This window comes from Oryx dammah, unplaced genomic scaffold (genome assembly GCF_014754425.2).
Source record: "Oryx dammah isolate SB20612 unplaced genomic scaffold, SCBI_Odam_1.1 HiC_scaffold_2, whole genome shotgun sequence".
NCBI classification, from domain to species: domain Eukaryota; kingdom Metazoa; phylum Chordata; class Mammalia; order Artiodactyla; family Bovidae; genus Oryx; species Oryx dammah.
In genome coordinates this window covers 3,437,475-3,454,913 of record NW_024070186.1, presented here as the reverse complement: position 1 = coordinate 3,454,913, position 17,439 = coordinate 3,437,475, and the positions used below count along the sequence as shown (strand labels likewise).

The following is a 17,439-nucleotide window of genomic DNA, read 5'->3' as shown; positions in this document are numbered from 1 at the left end:
ACCACGTTTTGTCAGAACTCTTCAGTATGGCCCGTCTGTCTTGGGGGGCCCCCGCGTGGCGTGGCTCCTAGATTCTTTGAGTTACTCAAGCCCCTTTGACTCAATGGATCGTGACTCAATGGACATGAATATGAGCAAAGTCCAGGGGACGGGGTAGGACAGAGGAGCCTGGCCTGCTGCAGTCCACGGGGTGGCAAAGAGCAGGACACACCTTAGCAAGGGAAGAACAGCAGCAGCTTCGTTGGTTTACAGTGTTGTGTTAGCTTGAGGTGCACAGCAAAGTGGTCCGGTTACACATATGTGCAGTTACATGGATTCAGTTACACATTTATACACATTCTGTTTTAGATTCTTTTCCATTATAGCTTATTATAAGATGTTGAGTCTGACTCCCTGTGCTACACAGTATGTCCTTGATGGTGGTTTATTTTATATATAATAGTGTGTGTGTTTATCTCCTCTACCTCTCCCCGTTGGTAACCGTAAGCTTGTTTTCCATGTCTGTGGGTCTATTTCTGTTTTGTATAGAAGTTCATCTGTATCGTGTTTTTTGATTCCGCTTATCAGTGATATCATTTCATATCTGTCCTTGTCTGTCAGAGTTCTTTCTCGTTTTTCTGAGAGAGGGTTTTTTCCCGATGGTTTTCTGTAGTGTGCGTAGTGAAAACGTGGAAGTCAAGTTTCACGGGGAAACTAGGGCAAGTCCCTTTGGAAATGGTTTGCTGTTTGGAAAGTGTTTTCGCAGTGAGCTCGCTGGATGGGGCGATGAGCCGGGCCCTGGGTGGTGCCCCCCCCCCCCCCCCCCGTGGGGGGTGACCCGGTCGCTGGGCAGAGAACCCGCAGCCTCATGAATTTTGTGCCCTGGTGCAGATGTGTGGTTTTCATATTCTGTTCAAGTATTAAAAAGCCATATTGTGATTTCCAACAAGAACTTCATAAATGGTTTCTCCTCCATCAGTTCAACCGTGTGGCGTTTTGCTATACTTGGAAGCTTTCGTGAAAGATCACATTACCTCTGCATTTCAGTTTAGAAGTCCCAGGTCCCAGAGTTCCCACATTTGATTTGAAAATTCTTCACCTGCACAGTAATATTTATTGTAAAGTGATAAAGACAAAAGTAGTGTTGTTAACTCAGAGAGGACATTACTTTCAAGAACACACACACAGAGAAAAAACCCGCCGGAGCGGGTCCAGGGAGCACGAGGGTGGCGGTCCTCTCGTGACGCTGAGCATAGAGACTGCCGCAGGGTAACCCGGGATGGGTGGGAACCGCTGCTGTGGACTGAACTGGTTTGTCTCCTGCAGACCTTGGCCCTCGGTTCAGGCATGCTGTGTGGTTAGCCGTCCCTGGGGTCCTGAGAGGGGTCCGCTTGGTCCACGCCTCCTGGGGGCATCCCTGAGCTGCTCCTGCCACCAGGGTACCCTTGTCCTCCGAGGACAGCCATGGGGCCCTGGGGAGTGGGGAGATGGGGCAGCGGTGGGCGGCATATCGCTCGTGCCAGCTCACTGACGAGTTTGCGAATGACGGCCAGCTGTTAACGTTTGAGAGGGGGAGACAGGTACCTGCTGTGTGTCACTCGGCCACAGGGTCTGTGTCACAGAACCCCCGCTTTATGCTGGGTGGCCATTCTCTTCCGCAGCAGCCTTAGCCCTTCTCTGACTCTGCATCTTCACTGGAAGCAGCTGCAGCGACCGTGTGTCAGGACGGGGTGGGTGCAGGAGGGCTCGGGAGAAAGCGTCTGAGATCTGAAACTGTCGGCCGGCTCGAGGGGAGGGGGGTCTAGGGCTCAGAAAACGTCAGCGCTGTGGCCGTGGGGCTGCTGCCACCCACGGACTCAACGTTGCTAGCAAAGTTCTTTTGTAATCATGAAAATCTGGGTCCCTGGGGTGAAAGGAGATTTGGGGTCTTGTCCAAAATCTGACATAAAGTCCTTACAAAAAGGCATAGATTTGCTTATTCTGAAAACAGAATGTTCTTACTTAGATGCAAATTGTAAACAGAAAATAAGCAAGTGATCTACAGGAATATAGTAATATAAAATATATTAATTGGTAATAGTTCTTCTCATATCTATAAACAGAGACGTTTGCCTGATACTAACATGAGGAGTTAACTTTCAAAACAAGGCATTTTTATGAAAGGCATTCCTGATTTCTTTTCAATTTAATAAAATGTGAATTTTAATTTGTACTTTGAGTTTAGTTGAAACTGCCTACTTTTCATCTGCCTGAGTCCTGTCCTGAAACCTTATCTTGAAGTTGACTTATGAAGTGGGTTTCTGGGCTATGTTAAATCTATAGATTTTCCTAACACATTAGTTCCAGAAATTTAGGAGGTACTCGTAACTGGACACTAACATAGAATCCACTGTGTTCAGTCACTCGGTTGTGTCCGACTCTGAACCCACGGACTGTAGCCCTGCCAGGCTCCTCTGTCCACGGAACTCTCCAGGCAAGAATACTGGAGTGGGTTGCCCTTTTCTACTCCTGGGGATCTTCCCAGACCAGGAATCGAACTCAGGTCTCTTGAGTCTCCTGCATGGGCAAGGGGAATTCTTTACCACTGGCGCCACCTGGGAAGCCCTTAACAGCAGCACTGTGGAAGCATCTTTGCCTTGTAAACACTACGAGGGTCCATGTGGTAAGTCACTCGGGCTGGCAGCTGGGGGTCTGATGTCAGCGCTGAGACTTAACACCTGTGCATTTAAGGAGTGTTGATGAATGTATTGGCATTAATGCAAATCATGGTTATAAAACCAGTCACTCTACCAGGCCTTGCATTATGGTGATATATTAATGTAATATATGCAGAGAAAATTAGATAACTGAAAGCAGTTTTTCCCTTCAGCTCATCCCTGATGTCACGCCCCATCTATCTGCTTTTGTCTAGCCTGAGATGTGTATTCTATTGGTTTCACATTACACATAAATGACTTCTGTTTTTTAATAATGAATTGATAAGTGGAGCTCAGGAAATTGTTTACCGATGTCCTTAAGAAAATAGCTTCCCAAAGTGCTTTGTAGAAACGTTATTTAAACCACACTCGTGGGCCCATGTCAGGACGGCGGAGGTGCTGTCCGTCCCGCATGTAGCCTGTCGGGAGGCCGAGCGTCCCCTGCCTCTGGCCCCTGTCCTGGTTGGGGTGCGCTCTCCTCTTGGGCAGCTCTGCTTGTGGTCAGGAGCCGGCGTGGTACTGTGGGCACCGCGGAGGCCCCAAGTCACGCAGTATATCTGTGCCCCAGCCCTTAGTTACAGCCTTTGCCCGCACGCCAGGCAGCCTTGGGAAAGCGGCTTCGCTCTGGAGTCCTCCGAGTTCACATCCGTGGAACCAGTGCCGCCCCCCGCCTCCGGTGGGCCTGGTGAGGTGAAGAGCGCCGGCAGGTCCCTGGGGCCAGGGAGGCGTGGCCATGCTCACTCTGACTCGCTCAGCGGGCACTCAGACCATCAATAATTGCAGCGTTGCAGCCTGGCGGACCCGGCCCGAGGGTGGTCCTGCCCCGAGCTCACGACGCCCCACGCGTCCCCACCGCACCATCAGCGCCTCTGGGCAGAGTTGTCAGTCAAGTGGGAGCCAGACCTCGGCCTGCCAGGCGGGCAGGTGGGAAGGCCAGCCCGGCCCAGCCCTCCCGGCCCCAGGCCCTCCCAGGAGCCGGAGGCCCAAGCGCTCCCTGGACCCTGCCTGGACGGGCCCCACCCCGAGGAGAAGGGACGCAGATACCGAGAGCGTTCATGGACTCACGCCGTGGTCGGGACTACAAGCTTCATTATAAATACGCACTCTGCAGCTGCAAGATGGGCCAAACCGGCAGCTCCTCCTCCCCAAGGGGGTGCTGAGTTCACTCTGTGACAGGTGGGGCGAGGGAGTCGCCCCCGCTGAGGCCTGGGGGCTTTCTTCCCTCCCGTGTCTGGGCTCTGCTGACTGGTGACCTGTCTCCTGGGCCGGTCCCTGTGGCGCCCCCGCTGCTCTGCGCCGCCCTCGGTGATGGGGCTGCCCTGTCTCCTCCCGGTGCCTGCCTCCCTCCCCCGGGCTGTTGGCCGCCCCCGTGGTGTAGATGCTGCATGAAGCTCAGGGGCCGCTCCGTCCGGGTACTGGGAGGAGGACTTGGTGCTGAGCTGGCCCACGCCCTGCTCTGGCTCGGGTCTCGGTGTCGCCCCGGGAGCACGTGGGCAGCGGCGGTGGACCCCGGCTCTGTGAGTACCATCTGCTTGGGGCTCCGGGCCTCCTGCCCTTCACGCTCTCTCAGCACCCTCAGGGTCCCGCTCGGGGAGCTTTGGGGCCCCATCGTCTCCAGGGCAGAGGACGGGTCCTCCCGCGTCACAGAGCTTGGGGCAGGGGGTGTCCATCTCCAGCTCCTCCAGGTGGAGCATGCGCTTCTGAAGCCCTGCTGTGTCTTTTGCACTAAAAGGTGCAACACCTTTGGCGATACCTGAAACTGGAAGATGCTTCTAAGAATAAAAATGTGAGCTGTTGTTGCTCTGAGCCTTGTCACAGCAGGCTTTTCAAACAAAGCTAGTATCCGTCAGCGCAGGACAGGAAGGCTTGCTCATTCTGCTAACCTGGGGCCTCTGGAGGTGCCTGGCCCCCAGGTGGGAGGGGAGCCCCCTGGGACATTGCTCTCTGCAGGCTCCAGCCACAAGCCTCCCCTGCTCTGATCCCCGCATTATTGTGAACCCTCATCATGCCTTTCATTAAACTCAGCTTGCAGGTGGGAAATAAACTATGGCTCGCCACATTTACGGTCTTGCGCTCGGTGACGAAGCCGAGGAACCCACGTGAGCTGCGCCTGTCCTGCACGCCCGCTCCCTCTGGTGCGGACCTCTGGTGACCACCTTCCCGCACAGGCTGCCTGGAGGCCCGAGTCTTCCCTCGCAGCTGTTACCACTCCGGCACTGCCCACTTGTCTCACAGCCAGGTGCCTTTCGTTGCTTCCCACCCCCCCCCAGCTTGAATGAGGGAGGCACGATTGGCCAGTTCTTTGACACTGAGCTGGAACAGCCAGCATCCTTGCTGGAAAATGTCCTGGTTTCTTGGTGTCTCTTATTTGGCTTGACATCAAAGCTGAGAAAGGTTACTGATGACGGTCTGAACCTTTTCAGTATGCAAATTGTGGAATGGTACAAATGACTTTCCATCGGTATCATCGAGTTCTGAACTATTCGTTTTTGTTACTGCCTGTTCAGTATGTCACGCTGTAAAGTAGAATATTTTAATTTACAGGAATGACTCAGATCTTGAAGAGCGAGTGTGGAAAGACTGAATTCCTAAGCGGGAGGCCTGCCACGGGGCTGTGTACTTCCTGCAGACAGCGACTGGGTCCATTAGGTTACTGGCCCCAGTGCGTGTTCAAGGGCTGCCCGTAGGAAGCCTCACAGATAATGAATGAAGGCCTGAGTGAACACCTGCTTTGACCTTCAGACTTCACAGTGTTTACTGTCATTTTCTTAGAACAGTGGAAGTTGATAAATGCTGTGTGACTCACTTTAAGAATCTGGTGTACTTCTTAAGAGGCGTGTTGATTATGCTTTAGTTTAAATAAGTACAACTAATAAAATATGGTGCTCTTCAAGTTATATAAATAATCCAACCTACATACATTTAGTTTCTATAAAATAATTACTGTGGCAGCCAGCGATAAGTACTATAAAGCAAAACTAGGCAGAATTTAAGGAATGGAAAATGCTGGAGTGGTGTTTGTTATATAAAGTAAAACGGTCATGCAGCAGAGATGAGTAATATTATCACATGGAATATTTGGACATTTAAATACAAAAAGCTAATAGTCAACAGGGACCTACTATATCGCACAGAGAAGCATACTCAGTATTCCGTAATAACCTGTATAGGAAAAGAAGCAGAAAAAGAATGGATATATGTGTAACTGAATCACTTAGCTGTACATCGAAAACTAAGACAACACGTAGATCAGCTATCCTCCACTATGGAATGAAAATTAAATTTTAAAATATAAATACAAAAAGCGAGAGTCTACCCTTATGGCGAGGATGATAATTGTACCTATTTGAATCATGAGAACTGAATCTGGCCTTCCGATTTTCATAGCAGTTTCAGAGCCAAAAAGTTTACTTCAGACAGATCTTTTCCCAACACTTTGGTGAGTAAAATAATGGGTCAGCTGCACCCTGTTCCTTTTTCTTAATTCAGGCATAGCTCCTAAAACAAGCACTTGCAGTGTGGAACAGGGACTCAGTGCTGGAATTCTGAAATCACTCATAGGCACACCGCAAACACTGGCTTGGGTGCTAGCGTTCCTGATGCACCACATAAATGCTGGTTTTGATCCTCATCGGAAGTTTGAAACTGCTTCTCACACGGAGGCATCTCGGGTGAAGTGAGTGAGGCGTTTGGGCGCTGCAGTTTTCCACAAGGTGATGAGGTTTTAACATGAGGGACAGAGCGGATGTGCACCCAGGTCCATTTCTTTTCATACCGAAAGGGACTCAGTTCGGTGCTGGCTCGAGGGTCACATCCAGTGTGAGCACCTTGGGGATGGGGACACACCCTCACAGTCTGCTCTGAGTGCTTGTGTAGTGTGAACCTGAGTGGGGTGTCAGGTGTGGGGGGCGCGTGTGGCCACGTTCGCTCGGCCACGCCGGGGGAGGGCCTGGCCTCAACAGGGACGCTCCTGCCCCCAGCTGTCCGTGTGACCGCCTGTCCGGGTGTTTCCCTTGCAGATGATCCAGTCTCTCAAGGCGCTGATCGAGAATGCAGACGCCGTGTATGAAAAGATTGTACACTGTCAGAAGGCAGGTGAGTGAGCGTCTCTTCCCTTTACCGCTAGTTGCATCGTCTATTTTGCCCCTAAGCTATTTCATCTTTTTGATACTATATTAAAAACTCAGATATAAAAAGTGTTTTTTCATGGCTAAAGAAAATACTAATTCCTTGGTTCTCAAGGAATTCCTTGGTTCCTTGGCTCTGCATAACAGACTTACATGGGATGTAGGGGGATATGGGGGGAGCCTTTAAAGCATATTGATGTGCTCTGGGGCGTGGCTTAAGAGTCCACGGCTGTTAAAGCAATCTAACCTGCTGCTCAGATTGAGACCCGAGCGCTCATCTGTTCCTCCTGCCTGTTCTCTGAGCGGCGACCCCCACCAGCCATGATTTCATAGCAGACGCACGGCAAGTGAGACCGGGCACAGAAGAAATGAGTTCTTAGCAAGGAGAATGGGTCCCAGTTACTGCCTCTTGAAACTGTTAATGCACCGGCGTTTCCACACGCTGCTGGATTCCTTTATTTCACAACCAAATGTTACGCTGGATTATAAAATTCTACTGATGTAAACAACCATCTCATTAATTTTAGCTATGATAAAACCAAAAAGTCAAGTGTTCTGCATTATGATACGAATAGGCAAAATGGACTTCTTTCGATTTTCAAATTTTGAGTGTCAATATGGAGAATATTCATAATTCATAAATAAGGAAACTATCCTTAATTTCTTGGGGTTTTGGTTGCTGATCTTTCAAATCAAGAGACCATAACTACTACCTGGCCTTAAAAAAGTCATCTCTCATTTCAGAAATGAACTCTTTTAAAATCGATTAAAGGCAAAGATACGTGGGACAATTTCTCTTTTGATGTTTATTGAAGAATATGCACATCGGACAAAAGTCCTCATCTTGTTAGCAAAATATTATTAACAAAGTAATCTTTTTACGCCTAGTCCTTTGTGAAACACCACAACTAAAGCAAATTACAACAATTACCATAAAATAATTACCATTTTTATCATGCTGCTCCCCTCCATAAAAATCATCAAATCTAAAGTTCTGACCAAACTTCTAAGTTCCTATGCACGGTCACTGCTGACTGGCCCATTTACTTTGCCAATCTTATATGTAAAAATGATTAATTCAATCATCTGTTCATTTAATAAATGTGTTTTGAACTTGTACTGTGCATAAGGTACTTGTAAGACCTATTACATATCAAAATATTAAAAAATCAAGCAAGATTTTTGTTTTCTGGAACCTTCAGATCAAACAGGAAGTATGACAGTAAGCACGCAGTCAAACAAATACAGTCCTTGGCGTGTGTGACCCTGGGCTTGGCTGGGGCGGCCGTGGGGGACCCTGGTGTTTGAGTGGAAGGGGAGATGTTGAGCCTTTAGTGGTAATCACGGTGGCTGGTGCGGAGGGCCACTGCGGGCAGGCCTGTAGGAAGGAGCAGGTACGGGTCGTTGGTCCAGCCGGGCCCCGCCTGCTCCCGTGTGTTTCCACGCCAACCCCACGAGGCAGGGCCTCTGCCCCCTCCTGTCAGCCTGTCCTCGTCTTCCTGTGGCCTCAGCCGTCTCCCACGAGGACTTTCCAGGGCTTGGATCAGGGACCTGTTTTGTTCAGCCCCTCAGACATGTCTGGTTCAGCTGACGAGCCTCTTCCATCACTGCCTCTTCTGCTAACGTGTCCTGTCTTCCAAACCAGGCGGTGACCTGCGCACCAGGCTTGCAGGCTGGGTGACTCTTTTCACCCATGACCTCTGTTCTAACATCTGTGCGGTGGAGTTGCTCAGATAGAAACTGGCTAAATGTGACTTGGCTTTTATGAAGTATTCGATTCTATTAAATGCATGTACTGCTATGAGAATTGTGGACTGTTAGCATCTGAAACTACATTTACTGGGGAAAAAGGAGCTGGTTATTCATTTAACAATTTGAGTTATTGACAGTTCTTTGCAACCTCATTGGCTTATGACGTTTGATGATGTTTGGCATTGTGCAGCCTTATATTGTTTTTCTGTTTGATTTCAGTAAGGGATATATTTGCTTGTCTTTAAAAAGCTGTGGAGTCTTTCCTGTTAAGGGTTTTGCTTTGGGTGGGGTTGCAGATACCCACTGTAATGGTCTGAGCTGCTCTGGGTTGAGAGCCCTTCAGAGTCACGTCCAATCATCACTTGGTTTCACAATTACTGCCGGCCACCTACGCGGGCCTTCTGTTATCCCAAGTGCTTATTTTAGAGTCCCGGAACCTTTGCTTCTCATGTTTACAGTTATTGTAAGGCAGATCATTCTTAGTCATCTGAAGAGCTGCTAGTCTGTATTGGGCTCAAAAATATTTGCATAAGAGTTTACTTTTGGTAAGTAATTATTCTTCTGCTTCCAAAGCTTTAATCTTGCAATGAGAAAGTGAAGATTAGGTCTCCAAAGTGCTACAAGAGAGGATTGTTCTAGAAGTATTGCAGACTTTTAAACACAAACTTTCGTGTAAATAGCTAAATGAGAATAAAGACTTGCATACCCACCTCTTGTGGGTATGCACCCAATTAAACTGCCCCCAGTTTGGACAGGTTCAGACTCCCTGCTGTGTAACTGATGTTTCGGAGCTAGAAACGTGTCTGCTGATGCTGTCACTGGGAAGAGGGACTGAGGCCGGGGAGGAACCCTGGGAAGGGAAGACCCACAGCCAGTGTTGGGTCAGGGACCTGCATGCCAAGCAGTGACCGGGAGGAACCAAGGGAGGGTGGTGGGGACAGCCAGGCGGCGACCACTGGGGCTCCTGAAGAGCCCGCTCTTTAAGGAAGAGAGTATGGCAGCACGAACGTTTAGAGGACTAAAGAGAAAGTGAAGTTGTTCAGTCGTGTCTGACTCTTTGTGACCCCATGGACTGTAGCCTCCCAGGCTCTTCCATACATGGGATTCCCTAGGCAAGAATACTGGAGTGGGTTGCCATTTCCTTCTCCAGAGGATCTTCCCCACCCAGCGACCGAACCTGGGTCTCCCGCATTGCAAGCAGATGCTTTTACCATCTGAGCCACGAGGATTAAAAGGAAATCTTAAAAAGAAAACTATGTTCCTGGGAATGTGGAAGATCCAGTGAAGAGGCAAAGAGTGAGTGTGAAAGGTGCTCAGTTGTGTCCGATTCTTTGCAACCCCATCGACTGTATCATCCCTGGGATTCTCCAGGCCAGAGGACTGAAGTGGGTAGCCTTTCCCTTCTCCAGGGGGTCTTCCCAATCCAGGGATCAAACCCAGGCCTCCCGCAGTGCAGGTGGACTCTTTCCCAGCTGAGCCACAGGGAAGCCCAGGAATCCTGCAGTGGGTAACAGAGATGACAGGCAGGCATCAGGGCAGGCAAAGAGGACGGTGCTAAAAGAGGCACCTGGGGTGAAGGATGCAGGAAGTGAGGAGGGCAGGCGTCAGGTGTAGCCGGGAAACGCTTGACCCTAGAAAGTGGGAGAAGCGCCCTTCTGAGATAACGCAGAGCTGCGCTGTGGAGCCTTGTGGAGGGGAGGGGCGTCTTCCCCTGAAAAGTGGGGACACAGCTCTGGAGAGGGCCAGAAGGAGGGGCCAGGGCTGGCAGGGTGTGCAGCGTTTGCTCAGAGCTGGAGGTGCCAGCGGCAGAGGCTGACTGCACGTTCGGATCACGGGGAGGGATGTGGGCTGAGTGAGTCCTGGCCGCCACGGGGTGCAGGAAGGGTCTGAGTTGAGTAACAGCACACAGCCTCCTGGTCTAGCAAGGGCTGTAGCCAAGTTGGGGGTGTGGGTTAGGAACAAGCCTCAAGAGGGGACAGCACCATCAGTGTTCCCTCAAGGTCTTTCTAAAAGTCTATAAAAGCTGGCAAAAGATTAGCCAGCCTCTTCCAGGGGAAACATCTTTTCCCCTTTTTCTAATATCTAGCTCTTTCTGTCCTTCAATGCCTCCAAACCTGGCAGCCTGTGTTTGAATTTTAATTTTCTGTTTAGTCAGTTGAATCTATCTGTTTCATTAAAAAGATAGGAAGATGATCTAGAAGGAAGACCAACCTGCTCTGCTTGGGTGCACTGGATGCTTTTATCGGGTGAATTTAAATGGAAAATCATTTGCTCTCTGGAAAGAAAACAGAAATCAATGACTAACTTCCTCTCCAAGATGGTGAATTAACACATCCATTTAATCTCTGCTCCATTCTGAGCCTCATTAAAATGACAGCAGGGTTTTGTTTTTGTTTTTTTAATAAGGACAAAGAAAATGGGGGCAACAAAATTTTGGAAACTGATAACCAGAGAATTGGTGCAGCTGACTCAAGAAAGCTGAGCCTGAAGCTGGCGGTGGCAGGGGGAGCCAGCCCGGCTACAGTGCGACTTACGTGCCTTTGGGAGCTCGGGGCTAGGCGGGGATAAGAGAGGACAGCTGTTGGAAAGCTGGATTCCGAAGCAGTTGGATCCCAGCTGGCGGGGACGCCCTGTGTCCTATGCGTCCTGACGGTAGGGGAGGTTGAACGCAGCCCAGTCCTCCTCCTTCGTCTGGGCAGGAGGCCATGCTTACTTCCCCCAGGCATTAATAGGTAATGCTTGGGAGAGAAGTCTCAACAGTGGAAGTGCGTTGCTTAGAAATACGGGGGGGCTTCCCTCCTGATCCGCTGGTTAAGAATCCACCTGCTGTGCAGGGGACTGGAGTTCAGTCCCTGGTCTGGGAAGACTCCATGTGCCCCAGGGCAGCTAAGCCCGCGGGCCACGACTGTGGGCATGTGGCACGACTGTGAGTGTGTGTGTGCGCTCCAGAGCCTGAGGCCACGTGCCCTAGCGCTCCAGGACACGAGAGGCCATGGCAACGAGGAGCCCACGTGCCGCCCACAGAGAGAGGTCCCCGCTCAGGCGGCTCAAGAAAAGCCCGCATTGCCACGCAGGCCCAGCGCAGCCAAAAATAAAAAAACTTAAAAGGAAGAAACGTGGACCCAAGTGCTCAAGAAGGACGCACACTCAGCTAAAGGGGCTGAATGTGGCTGCTTCTGGAGAGGGGGACGGGGGACTACTCTTGGCTCTTTAAACTGCACGTGTGCGTATGTCTCACAAGCATTGAGTCACTACTCATTTTAACTGAGTTTACTAAAGCTACGAAGGAGGAAAGCAGGGCGGCAGGGGCGGGAGCTGTGGCAGGAGTCCCTGACCACCGTGGTCCTGGAGCAGGCATGGCCACCCCCCAGGCTTGGGGACCAAGGACGAGGCAGGCGGTTGCCCCCGGGAGCCCGGTGCACAAGTGGGGTCCGCGCCCGCTGGGCAAGAGCCCAGCTCCTCGTCTGGTGTGACAGTCAGGAAGTGGGTGACGGAGCTCTAAATGAAAGAAAGCCCGGGACCCCCCACCTGTTCAGAGAGGTCCCTTACTGGCAGGGATGCAGCCACATGGAGCAGGACGGAGGGCAGCGGGACGGAAGGCAGCTCGGAAATAACAGAAGCTTTCTTTACCCTTCGTTTCCATCCGTTTAATGGACATTTTCCTGGACTGGGTTCTAAACCATCCCTGCTTCCTTAAATGTGGCTCCCAAAAGTCATCTGAACTTTTGATGACTCAGGGTCATCTTGAGACGTGTCTGTTATTTGCTGTGGGTGATGCAGCCATATCCCCAAGAGTCTTAAGTTTTGGGGGGAACCCTTAACCTGCACACTGGGGCTTCCCGCTCTGCCCGTTAGGGCCCCATCCCGGGGGTAGCATCCCATTCCCAGGGGTCCTGTTGGCACCCACTCCCGGGGGTCCTGTTGGCACCCCGTCCCGGGGGTCCTGTTGGCACCTCATCCCCGGGGGTCCTGTTGGCACCTCATCCCCGGGGGTCCTGTTGGCACCCCGTCCCGGGGGTCCTGTTGGCACCCCGTCCCGGGGGTCCTGGCTCACTTCCCGCTCTCCCCTCCCACCTTCGCTCCCCACTGTTCCTGCAGCCCCTGCTGCGTCGGCCCTGCCCGTCTGACTCCTGTGCTCTTCCTGATCGGCCAGCTCTGGTCTGCTGGCCTCTCCCCATGACAGAGCTTGATAGATGCATCTTACCTCGAGGCAGAGTGCGCCCGACTGCGTGGTGCCGGGTGAACAGGCAGGACGCCGGGCAGACCCCCGTGAGCAGGATGGGACTGCTTGGAGCCCTCTGTCGGTGTGCAGACTCCTCGGAGCTCAGTGTGCTTGTAGGAGCCGGGGTTTCCAGGGAAGTGACCCTTCACCACCCATCACTTGCTTTGCTCACATCCTTGTCTCACTCAACACAGCACTCATAAAATCGTCTCCACAGGCCATCCGGGAAACACTTCACAGGTGTTCTGTTAACGAGGTTTGATGAAGGGACCCCAGGAGCCTGTGACTTCCGTCCTGGTGTATGTCAGGCGGTTTCTCAGCCCTGGTCCACGGCAGCGGGAGGCTCGTCCCTGGGGACCCGGGTGCTGGGCACTCTGTGCCATGCCCTGCTGTGTGCCGTGGGGTTAGTCACTCAGCTTCTCTGGCTCCCTTTCCTCCTCCTAAGCGACAGTGGGCTTCCCTGCTGGCCCCAGGGGTTCTGAGATGCAGCGACCTCAGAGCAGTGGCCGACGCAGCAGCAGTTGTGGAGTGCCCTGATCACGGGCGCTTAGGAAGAGAAGGAGATTGACAGGTGAGCCCCGCTGCGGCACAGCTGCGCGAGCTGCAGCCCGTCGGAGCGCTTCCCGGGGAGCGCGTGCCTGACTCTGACTGCACTCTCCGAAGGCAAGGCGTGGAAGCCTTAATGCCTCTGAGGCCCTCAGCACCCTCCTCTCCTTGAGGAGCCGCCAGACGCTCCCCAGGCACTCTAATTAACCGGCAGTCAGTGGCGTCCCTGGTGGCTCAGCTGGTGAAGAATCCGCTTGCAGTGCAGCAGACCTGGGTTCCATCCCTGGCTTGGGAAGATCCCCTGGAGAAGGGAGAGGCTACCCACTCCAGTACTCCGGCCTGGAGAATTCCACGGACTGGATATTCCATGGGGTCGCAAAGAGAGCACCTTTCCCTTCACTCACAGTGAAACCACAGACGCCAGGAAGTCGTGAGGGTGCTGGGGGGGCCAGAGCTCAGCCGGCGGTTGAGCCGGGAGGGCGGCTTGTCCGGGAGCAAGGCTGATGGAGGGGGAAACCCAGGGTGCCTACCCGGAGGGGCAGCCGGGCCCAGGTCAGCAGTGGCCGTGACGCAGACGGGTGCGGGAGCAGCAGGCCGGAGGAGACACCAGTCCAGAAGCTTTAACGAAACGTCCACACACACGAAGCACCTTGATGGCTTGTACCGTGTGGGAAGAATTCTGTATGGCAAAGGCGAGCAGAAGCACAGCTGCACCAAAAAATGAGAAGCAGAAAAATGCCAGCGCTACGTTACTGGGGGGCTGACATCTCTGACACAGGAGGAGCTCCTAAAGCCGGAGAAAGGCCAGCAACCCCAGCGTTCGTGTTCTCTGCAAAGAGCAGGAGCACAGGTCACAGCCAGGGAAATTCAGAAGACTCGAATGAAATGAGAGGACGTCTAGACGCACCGCAGACGACGCAAACCTGTGGCCGGCAGGCGGACAGATGGGAACACAGCGTCTCAACCCGGCCTTGTCCGAGCCGAAGTCAGGCAGTAGGCGATGGAAGACAAAGGAGCAGAGTGAAGACAGCGTCTCAACCCGGCCTTGTCCGAGCCGAACTCATGCAGTAGGTGATGGAAAACAAAGAAGCAGAGTGAAGACAGCGCTCACGGTGTCCGTCAGTGATGAGTGTTCTGGGATCAGTGAGGCCAAAGGCACAGGGCGTGCCGGGCAGGGCTGGGGGCGGATGGCTCCTTTCCATCTCGTGTTCAGCCCAGACCTCAGGGAAGCAGCGACCTCGGTGCAGGCCTGACGACTGCAGGTGGCGAGCAAGCGTTTCAAACCTCGGGAAGGGAAGGGGATGATCTCAGGCAGAGGGGCCGTGAGCCGAGGCGGGGGTGGCAGGACCAGGCTGCACTGGCCAGGCTGGTGTAGGGAGGCAGGCCCTGCTCTCAGAGAGGGCGCTCCTCCTCGGTCAGGGCGGAGGTGTGGCCGCATCAGACACGCGGGGAGGGTGGGCAGGGAAATGCAGATGCCGGAGGCTTTTTTCCCACCCAGCCCCCCAGACCAGCACTGCGGTTTGACCCGGGGTGGTTGGGCTGATGACGCGCACAGGCTGGGTACTCTGATGGTCACGCTCACAGGATTTATACGTGGGTCGGACAGGGGGCAGCAGAAAGGGAGGAGGGTGGGCTGGCAGGGTTCTTGGCTGGGTTCTCTTTACCAAGTCGGGGAGGACCCGGGGAGAGAGGGCTGGAGGGGGCGACCAGAGGTTTTAGGCATGCCAAACGTGACGAGCCTGGTCGACTTCCAAGTCTAACTGTTGGAGAGCTGTCCTGACTGGACGCGATGAATTTGGAAACCATAAGCGCACAGGTGGGCTTCCGAGCTGGGAGACCAGGCTCGTTGGAGAAGGGATGGTGAAGAGAGACGACACAGCCCTGGTCCTGAGCATGTGGACGTTGGGGAGGCAGGAGAGCAAGTGTGGGGCGTCAGCGCTCAGTCAGACAGGGGCGGGAGGGCGCTGAGCTTCCAGGGGACGAGGTGCTTCAGGGAGATGCCGGTGTGCGAGGCTCAGAGCCAGTCACATCAGAGACCCCAGAGTCTCGGCACACAGGGATTATTATTGACGGGGGCGGGGGGCCCGGGCCGCTGAAGACTCTCCCGTGGTTACGGGCGTGATCCGGTCCACACCTGTGAGAGCCACATGGCAGTAAATTTCAAAATCACAAGCGCCGCCCACTTGGAACCAGCAGTTCCTAGTCAGTTTATGCCATGGCTTTGGTCATGTATTTAAGGAAATACTTATGCATAGAGTTTCCTTTATAACATCGAGAACAACCTCAACGTTACAACCTAAGTTCAGTAGGAGGGTTCTTGTTAAATACATTACAACAGATCCAACCTTACGCAACCACTTCAAAAAAGTCGTGTGTGTGTATATATTTACCTGTGTGTATGCACACACACTCCATGTGTACACATGTGTAAGGAAGATGCTATATATACATAAAGGTAAAAAAAGCACATGTATCAATAGGATCAACATATGGGTGTGTGTGTACACAGACAGTTTTAAAAGGCAAGGCAGACGGTGCGTGCTATTTGCTGCTGCTGGTGGGGGTGTAGTTGCTAAGTCTTGTCCAACTATTGTGACCCCATGGACTGTAGCCCATCAGGCTCCTCTGTCCGTGGGATTCTCCAGGCAAGCATACTGGCCTGAGTTGGTGCTGTTTGCTGCTGCTGCTGCTGCTGCTAAGTCGATTCAGTGGTGTCCGACTCTGTGTGACCCCATAGATGGCAGCCCACCAGGCTCCCCCGTCCCTGGGATTCTCCAGGCAAGAACACTGGATTGGGTTGCCATTTCCTTCTCTAGTGCATGAAAGTGAAAAGTGAAAGTGAAGTTGCTCATTCGTATTTGAGTTTTAGCGACCCCATGGACTGCAGCCTACCAGGCTTCTCTGCCCGTGGGATTTTCCAGGCAAGAGTACTGGAGTGGGGTGCCATCGCCTTCTCTGGGTGCTCTTTGCTAAGGTGTTTCAAAGGCCCGGCGGGAGACTGAGGGCGCCACCCTCTGGACGAGGTCGCTGGAGAGGGGGTCACAGTGATTGCTCAGGGGAGGTGACAAGGAGGCTGGGGGTGGGGACCCTCCGTGTACCAGTCTATGCTTTTTAAATTATTGCGCCATATGACTTTTATATGGCCAAACATAAGAGGGGGAGAAGGAAAGAGAGTGGTGGGCAGGGTGGCGTCCCAAGGGCCTCATGTGGGCCTCCGGTGCTGGGGGGACTTCCCGGGGCGTCCAGACACTGATCGTGGTGGGTCACCGCAGGGAGGGGGCCGTCTGGAGGGGCTGCCATTTGCTCCTCCTCCGAGCCTCCGGCCTGCGTTTAGACGGCAGCGTGGGGAGGGGCCCCATGGAGCGTTAGTGACGCCTGGGCCAGCTCACCTGGACCGTCTCACCTGGATGTTTGCGCCTGGACCACCACCCCCATAGCCCTGGCTGCCGCGTCTGCTCACAGAATCATGAAGTCCAGCGTCTCTGCACCTCAGCGGGGCCTGCGGAGCCTGCACACAGGAGGTGCCCTGCTTCAGACCCTGGCGCTGGGGGCGCCCCACTTCAGACCGCGGGGCTGGAGGCGCCCCACTTCAGACTGTGGGGCTGGGGGCGCAGGGCGTGGGTTACAAAGCCCGCTCATCTGAGCAGGTTCTGCTTGTGAATTAGGCAGAAAAAGTGATCCCTCTTTTGTTCCCAGGGTACTTTGATGGTGTGCGCTGAGACCTAGTGGTGCCTTTAAACGGTGATAAAATGAGTCCCTGACAGACTTGTGTTCCGTGGAATTCCACCTTCCAGGAAGTGCTCACTGAGCCTCTTTTGGGAAATTTGAAACGTTAAAATGATCGACACATATCTCCCTTTGTCACAGTTTGAAGCATCCCTACTTCTGGCTTCTGTTTTCAGTACACACACAAAATATTTCTGCATGGGACGTGTGGGTGATAAAAGGGCTTTCTAGGACAGCAAAGTAGAGTTTCAGGTGAAAAAGTAATCTTTCAATGTATACATTTGAGATCGATTTGTCTCTTTGAGTATTTTTTAAAAATTATAGTTGCTTCTGAAACTTCTGAACCATGAGCTACATGGTATATCTTAGACTCAGATCATTTAGATGGGTA

At 52.8% G+C, this 17,439-nt stretch overlaps 1 protein-coding gene across 2 annotated transcripts in view; it reads left to right on the top strand.

The window, feature by feature from the left end:
- Positions 1-17,439, top strand: part of PLCL2 (phospholipase C like 2) — a 207,598-nt gene that overhangs the window by 145,758 nt on the left and 44,401 nt on the right. For both annotated transcript variants that reach the window (XM_040263492.1, XM_040263483.1), the window contains exon 4: positions 6,695-6,770. In XM_040263492.1, coding sequence (XP_040119426.1) covers positions 6,695-6,770 — 76 coding nt within the window. The remainder of the gene's footprint in view (positions 1-6,694; positions 6,771-17,439) is intronic.